This window comes from Uloborus diversus, chromosome 1 (assembly GCF_026930045.1).
Source record: "Uloborus diversus isolate 005 chromosome 1, Udiv.v.3.1, whole genome shotgun sequence".
In the NCBI taxonomy this organism is placed as follows: domain Eukaryota; kingdom Metazoa; phylum Arthropoda; class Arachnida; order Araneae; family Uloboridae; genus Uloborus; species Uloborus diversus.
The window spans coordinates 65,560,145-65,575,130 of record NC_072731.1 but is presented as its reverse complement, the minus strand read 5'-3'; the positions used below and the strand labels follow the sequence as shown (position 1 = coordinate 65,575,130).

General features: G+C 31.3%; 1 protein-coding gene across 1 annotated transcript in view; it reads left to right on the top strand.

Annotated features, from left to right (window-relative positions):
• Window positions 1–14,986, top strand: part of LOC129223410 (anoctamin-8-like) — a 64,280-nt gene that overhangs the window by 39,718 nt on the left and 9,576 nt on the right. Inside the window, exons 11-14 of the mRNA XM_054858046.1 lie at window positions 6,740–7,012; window positions 8,350–8,547; window positions 11,057–11,188; window positions 13,342–13,452. Of these exons, the coding sequence (XP_054714021.1) occupies window positions 6,740–7,012; window positions 8,350–8,547; window positions 11,057–11,188; window positions 13,342–13,452 (714 nt within the window). The remainder of the gene's footprint in view (window positions 1–6,739; window positions 7,013–8,349; window positions 8,548–11,056; window positions 11,189–13,341; window positions 13,453–14,986) is intronic.

Genomic DNA, 14,986 nt, shown 5'->3' with positions numbered 1-14,986 from the left:
TATAGATCAACTTTTAACTCGGGGGAGGGGGGGCCTCAACCTTTCAGGCTCTGCGGCCTCCTTTGAACAGGCTCAGTCCCCTCTCATTTTCTGACCATCATATAAGATCAATACACAAGTACAATCAAAATTTGAAATTGAAGACAGTTGAAATTGCTGAAACTGATTATTGAATAAAAGTAGATAATTTCATAAACAAGGTTTAATGTTACATAGAATACACTAAAGCAGCCCTGCTTTAGCCCTGGCTAATGGGCGGTAATTTACTGAATATACCTTGCCTCGCGTTCAGTCTTCGAGTTGAACCGAACCATTGCTTCGGTCACTCGACTGGTCTGCTAATCCTGTATTAGCTACCAGTTTGTTTCGCACTCTTGGCTTCCTTAAGAGGTTTTCCATCTCCAGCTCAGTCACTTCCCTATACCGGGCTGATGGGTGCTAATAAGCACGAAACTGCAGTCCTCGGCTGGAAATGACTGAGCTGCCGGTGTATTCTATGTATTTCTGCTTTAGCCCTGGCTAATGGGCGGTAATTTACTGAATAAGGTTTAATGTTACTATACATAACTTAATTTTTAACATATTCTTATTAAAACACGTGAAATCAAAGGACTAAATACAAATAAATTCAATGTAAACTAGAACCTATGTGAGGTTGGCATAAGATACTAGTCACTTTCACCACAACAACAGGAGGATTACCACTGTTTGCTCTTGCAAAGTTTTCAAATATTAGGTTCTAACTTTTGAAAAGGCATATCTCAGGGCACTTTTAAGGTCTATTCTTTTTCAATCAGGGCTCGTATGCTCCTTCAAAACTCCTCCAATACTCCTTCATTCAGGAAATTTTCCTAAAGGGCCCTTCAAACTCCTTCATTTTTGTTTTAATTCCTTCAAAACTCCTTCTTTTTCAGTTCAAGACGACTTAATTTTCCTCTATGACAGTAACTTAAGATACTTCAATCGACAACTTAACATCGTCACTAGGGCAAAGGTATATTTACGATTTGATGTAGTAATTTCGTATATTTATTTTTTTCATAAAAATGTGATTTACAAATTGAGCATAGGAGTCGTAAAAGTTGAAGGTGAAAATATTATTAGATGACTAAGACATTTCATAAGTGAAGTAAAACATGGTTAAATGGTGCTTAGCTATTTTTTTCAAGTTTTATAACTATTGCTTTTCCCTCCACCACACTCTCAGCAGCAAAAGTCAGTTTTTCTAATTATTATTTAAATATTTAAAAATACATTAGTAGATATACTATATTAAGCAATTGTGTTAAAGAAAACAATTGTTTAGTAAATCGCAGTTCTGACAATGTAAAAAGGGTCATCCATGAGTGATGTTATAACTTGAGGGGGAGCCAGGTCCATGAAATTATGACAAGGGTAAGAGAGAGGGTGATAAAAAGTGACATCACACAGTTGTTACAACAATATGTTATGAGATGTGACGAGGAGTAATAAGGTGAAGTGTGACACTTTGTGACAAAGGGGAAGAGGGTCAAATACAATGAATAAAAGTGCAACACCATCTAAGGACAGCTCATTAGTACTCCTTCAAAATCTCATTGTACTCCTTCAAAACTCCTCCAAAAATCCTTCATTTTATTTCTGAAAGTGAGTACGAACCCTGTCAATGTTTTGACTTTATGTCTACTAATGCTGCAAATACAGAATCATAGGGATGTGTTAATAAAAACTTCAAAAAAAGCGAGAATGTCGAAAATATTTACATGTGACCTCAAAACTGAGTAAATTATAGCTAGCTTTACTTCGTTACTTTATTTTTGGACTACATTCCCCCGCCTCCCTTGAAATTCTTCTACTCCTCCCTGGGAGGCCCGCCCCTCAGACTGAAAACCTCTATTTTAACTGAATTAAAATTACTTCTGGCCTTTTATGTAGTGTGAGCTTTTTCACAAGCAGTAGTGTAACTAGGGGTTGGCAGGAGTGGCTCTCGCCAGGGGCGCAGTAGCTGGGGGGGGGGGGGCGGAATTTCGACTAATTTAAAAATAAAAAAAAATTGAAACAAAAAAAGATCATATTTGTAGAAAAAAATATCTCGCAAGAAAAAGTTTAGAGGGAAAAATAAACCAGTCCTTAATTCTAAAAAAAGGGGGAGGGGATTTTGCCTGAGGTGTGAAATTCTATTCCGATTCATTAACGCTAAAAACTTATATACACAGTTTCAGTGGCGCACACAGGAATTTTGCAAGGGGAGGGTCCAAGATCGAAAGCCTCAGTCTCATATCATATCCCCAATACGCCGTCAAACATATTGATTTGATTTTTTTTTTATTCTCGAGAACGAAAAACAGTAAAAAATAAACTATTGAATAAACAATTAGTGTTATTTAATGAAATATACTTAAATAAATTACCAGACAGCAAAATAATATACGCATTAACTTTTCTCATAATTAAAAAATGGATACAACAAATCAAATTCATCGTTGCAAAAGCACCATATGATTTAGAAGTTCATAGAATCTCATTTGGTGTAATCTGTAATTACAGAACTAAAACATGGTTTTTTAGTGTATTCATTTATAATCACCATTCTGCTTGTAGGAGGCAATTCGTTACAGGAAAAGTGCACAATATTTAAAAAAAATCTTTTATCATGAGAATTTTTTTTTCACTTATTAGAACTGAAATTAATGTTACCTTTGTTTGAATTTATTTTACGTACAAAATACACAGAATCGTAATCAATCGGGGAAAAAAAGCAAGACCTTTGGGAGGGGTCCGGACCCCTTGGACCTCTCCCTTGTGTGCGCCACTGCACAATTTACATACCAGGGAGCGGTGGTGGGGGGGCGTTCTATGCCGGATGATTCCTTTTTTTTTCGGAGAGGGGGCGACATTTTGACGTACATAGTTCGAAATGTATAGTTTTTCTTATGCTAAGTATTTATTCTCATAATAATAAATAATATAGGCATGAAAAGTCTTATTTGAACAAATTATTGGGAGGCCTAAATTAGCAAATATATAGTAGGGGAATGTGGGTTAAAATGAAATGGTTAAGATCACTTACTTTTTTCAAAATGAATAAAATAGAAATTTGTTTTGAAAACTACGATACATAAAGAAAGAACAATATATTTTATTATTAAACTTGCCCTGAAACATTTTTTATTTTTAACAGTAAATTTGTACCTTTAAAAAAATGTCGAAATCCCCTCCCCCTTTTTTTTCATAGGGCAAAGTGAAATATAAAATATTTTTCTAATGAAATAATTTCTCTTTGATTGTTAGAGATATTTTTGATTGAATAAATGAGTAAATAAAAGAATGAATGAAGAAATGAAAATAAAATGAAGCAATAAACAAATAAATACATATACTGGCTGCTCCTCTTAATCGAATATCGTTGATTCCAAGAAATATTATTTGATTAAGCGGGGAAATTTTCGTTACCTTTCTAAATTGTCTTAAAGCGTAATAATTATAAATCAATAAGAAGAAATACCTAATATTATTTGTAAAAAGTTTTAGAAATAAGCTAAGTAAACAACAAAATAATTTACTAATTTATTCATATATTACAGTACGTATGAAATTATAAAAAAGTAACTTTCAACTTGAGTCATGAAATTATTTATTTCAGTACAATACTTTTTCAAAAAAAATAATCTAATAATGGATTGCTTGCTCCAAGGTCTTTTGTGAATACTTTTTCAAGTCTTTTTCTCCCTTCTCATCTCCCGTTTTTCACATTTAATATTTTTCAATTTATTATCGTCTGAAATGTGTATATTTCTTTGTGTTATTAACTTTAATTATCGACTGTTAATTTTTTTTGTAATGGCAAGCACAAAAGAAATTATATAAAATGAAGGAAATGTTTTGATGAAAAATAGAAATTTTTTTCAAGCCCGTTGAAGACAAAAAATATTGTTTTATTTTTTAACTTCAACAGTTGTTTTTACTTAACTTATTTCTAGTTTATTCAAAAAAAAATTTAACAAAAAAAATTGCAAGAGCTGACAAATATTATTTGATTATCCGGGGAAATTATTCGATAAAGCAGGGATCTTTAACAATGCGTCTGTGGGGAAATATTCGGTTCCGGGAGGTTTTATTCATATAAGTGGTGTATTTGTTTATCCATTATCGGATTAAGCGGTGCTCAGGGCCGGATTTAGGGGAGGGCAGGTGGGGCTACTGCCCCGAGGCCTCCACAACAAAGGGGCCCCACAATAAAATTTTTACAAAATATCCTAACTTTCACTGGTCAAAAATATCGGATATATACATATATATATCAAAATATTTGGATATATATCAAAGTGTCGGATATTTTAGGAAATATGATCTTTCCGAATCCTGATTAGGGGCCTCCACACTTCTAAATCCGGCCCTGGCGGGGCTGACAGTATAAATAAGTTAATATATGAGAAAAATTAAATGAATGAATAAAATAGCAAATGAAGAAGAAAATGAATGAATGAACAAATACATAAAGGAATTTTTAAATGAAAGAATGTGAATGGAACAAGTAATTAACTAAGAAGTAAGTGATTTATATTAAATGATTCAATGAGTAGATGAAACAAACTATTTCACTTTGCCCTGTATGTAGTTGACTGACTGTACAGATTTTTTTAAATACAAATAAAATTAATAGTAATTAAATTAATACCGCATTGAAAATTAGGAGGTCTCAATTAATATTTAAAATGTTAATAAAAGAACTTTATCATTTAATAATTACAAAACTAATTTTTGACTTACAACAAAATATTACAGTATGAGTATCAATTTTTGAAAATTGTTTGTATTATATTTTTTAATTTTCAGAGGTAAATTTTTCTTGTCTAGAATAGACTTCATGTGTTATTACATAGTTAAAATATTACTAGACAGGTGGCGCTAAAAGCAGAGTAAATATTTGAACATTTTACTTTGCCCCATATTCCCCTACTTTTATTTTCCCTGTATGTAAACAATCGTACTTTTTAGTCAATGTCAGATTAGCAATGGTTTTTGCATTTGCTTTTCTTTCCTAATTATAATAGAATTTTTTAAATGCTTTGATTTTTATTTAAAAAAAAAAGGTTTTTTTCTTTCTTTTAGTAAATGTGTAAATTATGTTTATTGTACATTCTCCTAGTGGTTTCAAACAAATTGTATTAACAGTTGAAACTGTTTAAATATATATATATTGCTATAAACAGAACTGAAAAATGTTAATTCTCATTTGGTTCAAGAAAGTACATTATTTAAACGAATTGCAAATATTATTGGCTTTATTTAATTTATGTGAAATGGGGGGGGGGAGAGCTGAAATTATTGGGAAGGGGAAAATTTTCAATTTGCCGAATGAAATCCTAATTTTGCCGAATATTAAAATTTGAGCATGCACACATATACTTACATAACATTAAAGTTGCGATACTGTCTCCTAATTTGTTGAATCAATTAGTCGAATGCTCCCCAAAAAAAACTTTTTGGGAGGTCACAGTGACCTCCGGTGACTACCATCGGGACGATGCTGTGGGGGGGGGGGGCAATTTCTCATGTTCGCCAGGGGCGCCAGACCCCCTAGTTACGCTGCTTTCACAAGTACTGAAAAACTGATGATGGAGGTCTAGGTTACATCTTCTAGTGTTTATATAAGACTCATGTATTAATTAAATTGTACAACATTTATCTACAAAATGTCACTTTACATTACACCACACAATTCGATAGTTGCATCATGTATCAATCACTCAACAGCTTTTTATTTGTCTCTACTGTCACAGCCCTGCCCTGTGCCTACCGAGATTGGACATTGCGTTGTGATTTTGAATTAAAAGGCGGATAAGTTTAACAATTTAGAATATCATTTTATTCAACAAGGGGCAAGGGCACATGACATAAATGGGGGAACATGGCATAATCAAAACATTTTGAACATTGGAACTTTAAAAAGGGGGGGAGGGGACTTTAAAAAGGGGGAAGGGTAAAATGGAAGATGGAGACTACTCACCACGCATCTTGAAGAAGATCCTGTTCTCTTGTTTTTATGCTTTATTTTATGCCTTTATTTTAAGCTTCTATTTTATGCTATCTTGATCTGAAAATGTGAAGGTTTTATACTTCACAGATTTGGGACTTTTGCCCCATGTTCCGATACGCAAGTTTAGTTTTCACACGACCCTTATGCTTTCCCCCAATTACAAGCGTGGGGAGCTGGAAGGGTTGATTGTACAATCCTGGATAACTTAAACATTCCTTAACTGATTACAAGAGGCGCAAACTTCGACTTTGACTTTGTTATTCCATGTTAATTATTTGCATTTGAATTCCAAGCATCAACGGCTAGAAATAATCTTATCGTTTGGAATTGGAAAATTCCTCCGGATGCTGAGAAAAGTAATAGCAGTTTTATTTTATGAATTTCAAAACTAATGATTCTCCCTATACTTCTTTGCTTTCTAATGAGAGGCGTGACATCTCCGCCATAAACATGGAAAAAAAAGAGAGAAAAAAAAAACAAATAATAATAATGCATTGTTACAAATAATATATATTGTTACTGAAATAATTATGCTGTATTAATTACAATATATAATGATAATGTAGATGCTTGTATAACAATTAATGTTAGTAATGTTAAGTGTCTTCAGTCATTAATATTTTATTATTTATTTATTTTTGTGAATGTATTTAATATTTATAATCAAGTAGCAAGTATTTTTGAAATTATGTTTTTTAATACTTTGAAATTGATTTTCAGCAATTGGCCGCACTTTTAATCACACGCCAAGTAGTGGGCAACATAAAGGAATCCCTCATACCTTTTTTAACAGAGACTTTCAAACTTGCTCATCTAGGAGCCGATCATACCACTCATTCTCCTTCTGGGTCTGAAAATGAGCAGAAAGATTTGAGCTCTGATCAAGATAGTGAACCCATGTCATCTGCTTCTTCAACACCTGTTCATGATAGCAGCAATAAAAGGAAACATAACAATTTGACCCAAGCTGAAGTTGAAAGTGCTATGTATAAAGTATGTAAATTGATTCAATACTGTTTTAGATCAAGGTGCTGGTTTAATTATTAGGAAAAATTATTTCGATTTTGTAAAAAGACGCTTTTGTTACATTTATCCCCAAAAAATTATATGGTAGTACTTCCAACAGAGATCGTCAAAATGGATATTTATGGCATCCATACATTCTTAGGTGCATATGCACATCCGGTTGGGTAGAAAAAGCAACTCAACATTCATTAGGGGATGTGCAAAATGTAAATTTTAGCCGATATTTGACTGAATTTTTTTTCAAATACAATTCTTCCTGTACTATGTAAAAGGATGTAATAAAAATTCAGACAGGCAGCAAAAATTAATTTTTATAAAACTAAATGGGCTTGAAATAAATAAATAGAGAAATTTTGTTTAACAAAAAATTGGATATGCAAAACTTAGTTTTGCAAATGGAAGAAAACATTTTTAGCAGAAAATATTATTTTTTATAGGAAAATATCAGAAGATATCATCCTCATGGCACAATAAAGCATTGTTTATATATCTTTCTAGGCGTGGGGGATAAATCAAGAGACTTATGATGGAAATTTCAAAGAATTTTGACTATCACAGAATTAATCCTTTTCATGTAAAATTATGATCTATTAATAATTTAAAGTTTTAAAGAATAGTATTAGTATATTACTATATATAGTACAATACAATATATTGTATTAAAATGAAAATGTTAGTAAAAGAACTTACAGTTTCTGTAAACTTCTGCTTCGAACCTTTATCCCCCCCCCCCTCCTTGCCCCCTTTAGTCATAGACAATTTCTAGAGCAGAAAATGAATATATGCACAAATGCGCAAGTTTCAATTATAATTTTGTTGATCTTAGCTTTTTATCAAAATCTTCTATAATTTTCAGCTTGAGTTCTTTGTGTTTCCAAAGTATTTAGTTTTTTTTTTTTTTTTTTGAAATTTTTTTTCTGAAACACATAGGACAGCATTGTAAAAAAACTAGAGGTATTTAAAAACAGAGAATGTACTCTTTGTTAGTCAAATCAGTAATAAATCTTTGGATATTACCTCCCATTGTCTGTTTTCCTCCCTCCTGTTTCCCTCATCCATCTATCCTGCTTTCTAGGAAATGTTTCCCTCATAATGGGAGAGATAAGAATACAGAAAAAAATGAGTGAGGTGAAAATTTGGAAGATATTTTGATGTTATCGAATATGTTAACCTAATTCATAACACATTCAAGCGATTTAAAAGCATAAACAAGAAGTTTTAAAATATTCAATGATTAAAAATGACTTTTGTTGTATTATACTAATTATTATTGAAATAAGCAGTAAATTGTAAGTTATTTTCAGTATGAAGGAACATTTGAAGATTATCTTGAGATGTTTATACAGTTTGGCTACGTCATTCTTTTTTCATCTGCTTTTCCCATGGCTGCTATGTGTGCATTGTTAAACAACGTGATTGAAATAAGAAGTGATGCTTTTAAATTGTGCATGATATTCCAAAGACCATTTAGTCAAAGAGCTGAAAACATAGGCACATGGCAGGTAAATGCTTATCAATATGTCAGTAAGTTTTATTGACAGTTTTGTTTCATTATGTGTTCTTTATTATAACATATATACATATTATTTTGCTTCAGAACTGTTTTTCAAAACATAGGAACTAGTATTGAACTAAGCTTTGTCTGTGTGATGAAGATCAAATGCTTGATCGATTAATATTTGTTAAAATTCCATTATTCCACTGCGAAATTGGGCTTAAGAATAGTTTTAAATTTTAGCTTTTTTTTTTTTTTTTACAAAACAATATGAGGCATCCATAGTTCTTTGCTGATGTCTGTCTGAGAATCGATAGCAAAATTAGGGAGTGTGTATGGAACATCAAGTTGTGTAAAAAATGCTATGAAAATCCATAGTCAAACTCAAAATTTAAGTGCTCCCATACATGTACTCTTACTCCATTCATGCTGTGACTTAGTTATGTCTTTCCTTGAAATCACTATCAGTTGTGCTTTCAGACCTATTGCTCAACATCCCAAAACAAAAGGTTGAAAATTCTTAATTTAGAATAGAAAGTAAATTTAAGGTCTTTAAAAAATGTCATATGGGTCATTCTCCAGAAAGTGTAACTTTTAAACGAAAATATTTTTCAATTTGAAAACCTTTTTTTCCCCATTCTTTCATGCAAGTGTTACTTACTGGAAGTCACCATGAACAATGGCCCAGCTAAATTCCAATTATTTTACTCATAAATAGAAAAAATAGAAAAATACCTTGTTCACAGAAATTTAAAAAAAAAAAAGTGTTTGAAAATAGAGACCAATTTAATATTAAAGTAGTAATTTTGTTAATTGTGCAAACAATGAGCTATTTTACCGATTAGTGTGAATCTAATACTAAGCTTTCTTAATTAAAGTATGGCAAAGTTTTCGTTATCCTTTTAGTTCAAATTTGTGTTGAAAAATGGTATAGTAATATATTTCCAAATTAGTAAATTTGAGAACATACTGGTAATTTATAATTTTGGTAGACTGTCTAAAATTGATGTTTTCCCCTCCATCATTTATTACCACTTCAGAAATAATGACATTGATAAGGTCTGTCACGGAGGTGAGATTCACGGAGCTGAGGAATTTTCCAGTAATATAGGCCTAATGAATACTTTTTTCAGGGGAAATTTTGTTTTCTTCGGTTCTACAATCTGTACATATGCAGTATATGAAAACATGCCCACTTCTTATTTTACATTAAGTTACATCCCTGAAATTCAAGTTTACAAAATGGCATTTTGTGTTTGGATAACGGAAGTAAGAATTTATTGTGTGACATAATTCCTTATCCTTCTAAAACGAACTAAAACATAATATTAAAAAAACCTAAACAATTAGTATTTGAGACATTTCTGAAAGAAATAATAAATAAATATATACTTTTAATTAAACAAGTTATTAAGCAGCATAAACAGTCACATCAGGTGTGTGATAAGCCACGAAAGTGGGAATTCACATGTTGTGAACCAAAAATATATTAAAATAAAAATTATCAAAAAATTGTTGGTAGGTTTGAGTAGATATATTTTTGATGAAATTAAAAAAAATTGTTTAATGAATTGTTCCTTAAAGTAAATTTTAATTGTAAAAGGCATATGACTGAGAAGTTACTCTTTTTGAAGAATGACCCATATATCTATATGTATACATACACTGGCTTTTTACCCGCAGTTTCACTCGCATTGACATAGATTTTGTCAACCAATTCATTTTAATGGTCAACACAGGCAGAGGTGAAATATTTACCGAAAACTACACAATGTAAATCAGGCAAACATATAGAAGTAGAAAAGAAGTTAGCACGGGCAATTCTAAAAAATTCCTATTCAAGTAAGGTCAACAGTTCTTAAATGTATGTGTGTATGTATGCATCTCGCATAACTCAAAAATGGTGTGCTGTAAAAGGTTGAAATTTTGCATGTCGACTCTGAGTGGGGTCTAGCTGTACACCTTTCTTTTTGGTTGTATTTGAATGTTCCAAAAGGGGCCTTCAACACCCTTTTTGAGGCAAATCTCTGTTGATTCCAATGCAGATTTAAGTGAGGTTATAATTTGGCGACCATTTAGTGATATAATGCAAAGTTTTCGTCACCAACTTGACTATTTTCAATTTAGCACTATTGGCAGTATTAAGCTGGTAATCCATTGAATCAAATTAAATTTGTCAATATTTGCAAAATAATTCTATGTAAAATACTTTTTTCATCTATTCTCAATAAACAAGGGCTGTAATTATTGAAAGTGTTTTCTTGCACACTCTAATATATTGTATTTTTGTTTCTTAATATACGTTCCATGCAGTTTTCTGCACTAACTTATAACCCCCTCTCTTTTTGCATTTGTCATTAAAAATAACTGAAAAATATCTTTTTCATATTTCCTGTGTAGTAGTTTGATGCTAAAAAAAATTTTTCACATTTGTTACTATGATTGGTAAAAAACTTTTGCATGAAAATACTAAAAACTACCATATTATTCTAACTTTTTACTGTGAAATATTTTAGGATGCCATGGAAGTAATGGGAGTTATTGCTGTCATTGTGAATTGTGCTCTAATAGGCATGTCGGGCCAAGTTCAGAGAATGTTTCCAAATTTATCTACTCAAGGAACTATTGTTCTAATCGTCATACTTGAGGTGAAGGGTTTGCTTTTAAATTTGCATCATATGTGATGCTTATGTCTTTATTTCTTATACAATGAAACCCCAATTTTACGTTCCCCAAAACTACGTTTTCCCCACATTTCAGGTCTTTTTCATTTCCCATTTTTCCACATAATAATAATAATGTTAATTTAACCTGGATGGAAAGTTTGTAATTTATGAATTTCCTGCATTTTACGTTATCCCTGGGAAATTAAAAAAAAGAAAAAAATATTCTAAAATACACCATGTTTCCTTTGTGCTCTTTTAAAGCTAATCCGCACTGTTTAAACTGTGTAAACATAAATGCTACTGCTACATCCATTCAATACTGCATTAAAGAACTGAAAAGTAATGAAACACTATTTTCTACCTCATTAAGACCAGGGGGGAAAACCTTGCAAAGTATTTTAATCTTGAATGATGCTGCATTTATTTTGAAATCAATAACTAAAAAAGCCCACTGTTACGAACTATTTTTAACCTAAACACTCGGATTCGCAACTAAATGTGTTAAAATGAACAAAAATGGTATGTGTAAAAATGTTCTTTTTGTAAAATATCGATATTCTAGTGTTTAAAAGAGTCATCTTTATTACTTTTAGTTTTTTTTTCTATTTGATTTTTGCTTTCTGTATATTCTCCATATTTTGGGTTTTTTTTTTTTTTTTTGACGTTCCCTTGACAAACTTAAAATTGGGCTTTCACTGTATTTAGTATCATATACAGGGGGACCAGTGATTAGTGTGCTGATGTTAAAAATTAATTTTTCAAACTACTGGTTCAAAAACTTCTATTTAAATTTTAAAAGAAAACAATTACAACACAATTATTACAATACACAGGAAATAGTTTAATACAGATTGGATGTGCCTTCCATCTCTAGCTATAATACGCCGCAAACAAATAACAAAATTCTGCATCAATGGTTGAAGGGTCAAAGTTTCAGTGCTTTCAATAACTGGCTGAATAGCAGTTTTCAGGTCTTCGATGTTCTTGGGGTTTCCAGGGTAAACTTTCTCTTTGGTATAAGCCCATAAAAATGAATCGCAGGGGTTCAGGTCTGGAAAATAGGATGCCCAATCAAGTCCCATACTTTTCGATTTTGGTTACCCTAAAGCCACAATCTGCTCATTGAAGTGCTCCTCAATCAGATCATTCACTTCATTTATACGATGAGGTAGTGTACAGTCTTACATGAACCACATGCTCTCGAAATCCTGCTCACTTTGCATTGCTGGAATGAACTGATTTCTCAACATATCCACATATCACTCAGAAGCGAGTCTGTTCATTGTCTTAAGCTTAAACTCATTTGAAAATTTTATTTGAGTCACAATTGCGCTGCTGTTGTTCGAATAATACGTCCAAACCATTAAAATAGGCAAAAAAAATGCTATATTTCGACATTTTCACTGAAAAATAAATACCAAAAGCCTACTAAATGAGACTGCACAAAAGAAAAAAAAATCCGCCGACAAATTGAATCTACCCGCCAAGTTTGAACTTGATACGCAAATCTGTTTTCGAGAAATTGACATTTCTTTTCAAGGGTTTCTACTGGTCACCCTGTATTTATAAATAGCTTGTTGTGAATATTTTATTCGTTTGTTTCTTCTTACAATGGTTTGATGTGGTTTTTAAACTTATATATTAAATTCTCTGTACTACATGGTGAAAGGGAACTTTTGCAATCCTTGAATGTTATTAAGAAAACGGATTGCTAGTTTGGCATTTCTATTAATAAAATGCACATAATTGCTTGCATATTTTCAGTATGTGAATTAAAATATCTATGCATTCAACTTGTGTTATTGCACAAAAAGTGATTGCCTTTGGGTTTGAAAATTAGCCAATTACCAGTAAGGTCTCATCATCTTTTATGTTAATGAGAAGAAAACATTTTTTTTGTGTTTTGTAATAATATTCACTGTACTGTTAATGTTTATAGTTTTTCTTAATGATTTTTCGGGACTATTTTTCGTGAAAATGTATAAATATGTTCGATTTTTTTTTTTTTTTTAATTTTTGATTTAGTTTTCTTAAACAGCATTATTTTAATCTGTTACCACTTTTTCCAATACTTACATTGAACTTTTTCGAAAATATACTTTTAAAATCTTAAATTGGATTTTCTTACTGTTTAGCATCTTATTTTGTCCATAAAATTTGGAATTGCCTATGCTATTCCTGATGTTCCACAATGGGTGGCTACAAAAATGGCCAAAGTTGAATTTCAACGTCGAGAAGCAGTTAAAGTGAGTATTAAAAACTGAAACAAAAGGTAAAAAACCTCTTTTATGATAGTGAAGCCCCCTCTCCCAGTTTTTCTTTTCCAAACCAAAGGTCTCCAAACTATGACCCGCAGGCCGAAAGTGACTCTTTTTATTCTAACAACTGGCCTGACTTAAAGGTATAAGGGTCATTCCATATAAAATCAACAAATTTTCAAAAAATTTCGTGCCACACCCTTTTTGATTTTGATGAAATTTGGTAGGTAATATGTACCAATATTTTGTACTCCTAAACTGTTATATTTTTTCTTCGAAAAATTTTATTTCTGAGATATAGCTTTTTTTTGTTTCGCAGATGAGTAAAATTAGGCATTTTTTATCCTTTTTCTAAAAGCTCTAGCAAATTTATTTAAACTAGTAGGAAGATCAAACAAGTCTTATTGTAAAGTAGAAAGAATGAACTTTTATTTGTGCATAAAAAGAAAAAAATTAATTTAAACCTAACTAGAAAATTTCTGTTGTCAAATCAAGGTTGAAAAAGTGCCGTTTTTGACATTTCGAGCCTGTTCAAGTCGGTGAGGGACTTACAGTAGGAAGCTAATTTTTTTTTTCTGTGATAGTTAGGGATGCATACTAGAAGCACAGAAAAAAATAGGTTGGTATTAGTAATCCTTCATGATGAAAAAATTGCTTCAACTTAAGAAAAAATGAAAAATGGGCTTTTTCACTCCCATAAAACGGGATTTTTTTAGGTGATAAAAATTTTAAAATGCTAAGGTATGAAGCTGTTACATAACCCTTTAAAATGAAACAAAAACTCGTTTTTTTTTATTATTATTTCATAGAAGAGATGTAAACCTTTAAATAAAACGCTTGTTTTTGGTGAAAAATCATGTTTCGTAAATATAGTTAATAAAAAGTGAAAGCTATTGGTTGTTTAAAGTTACATTTTGCAGATGTATTTCAATGAAATTTCGTTAAATGGTATTTTTAAGGTATTTATCAAGTCTACTTGGCCTTTTTAAAGTAATGTGTGAAAGTTATTGTATTACTTTAAAGGTTTATATCTTTTTAACGCCCCCAAAAGAAGAGTTTTTGTTTTGTGTTAAAGGGCAATGTAGTGGCTTTATACCCTAGCATTTTTAAATTTTTATCACCTAACAAACATCCCGTTTTTTGGGAATGAAAAAGCCCATTTTCCATTTTTTCTTAAGTTTAAGCAATTTTTTCATCATGAAGGATTACTAGTATCAACCTTTTTTTTTTTTTTTTTTCTAGGCTTCTAGTATGTATAACTAATTATAACTGAAAAGAAACTTAGTTTCCTAGTGCAAGTCCCTCACCGACTTTTTTAGGCTCTAACTGTTGAAAACGGCACTTTTTCAACCTTGATTTGACAACAGAAATTTTCTAGTTAGATTTAAATTATTTTTTTTTCTTTTTATGCACAAATAAAAGTTCATTCTTTCACATTTACAACAAGACTTATTTGATCTTTCTACTAGTTTAAATGAATTCGCTAGAGCTTTTAGAAAAAGGATCAAAAATGCCTAATTTT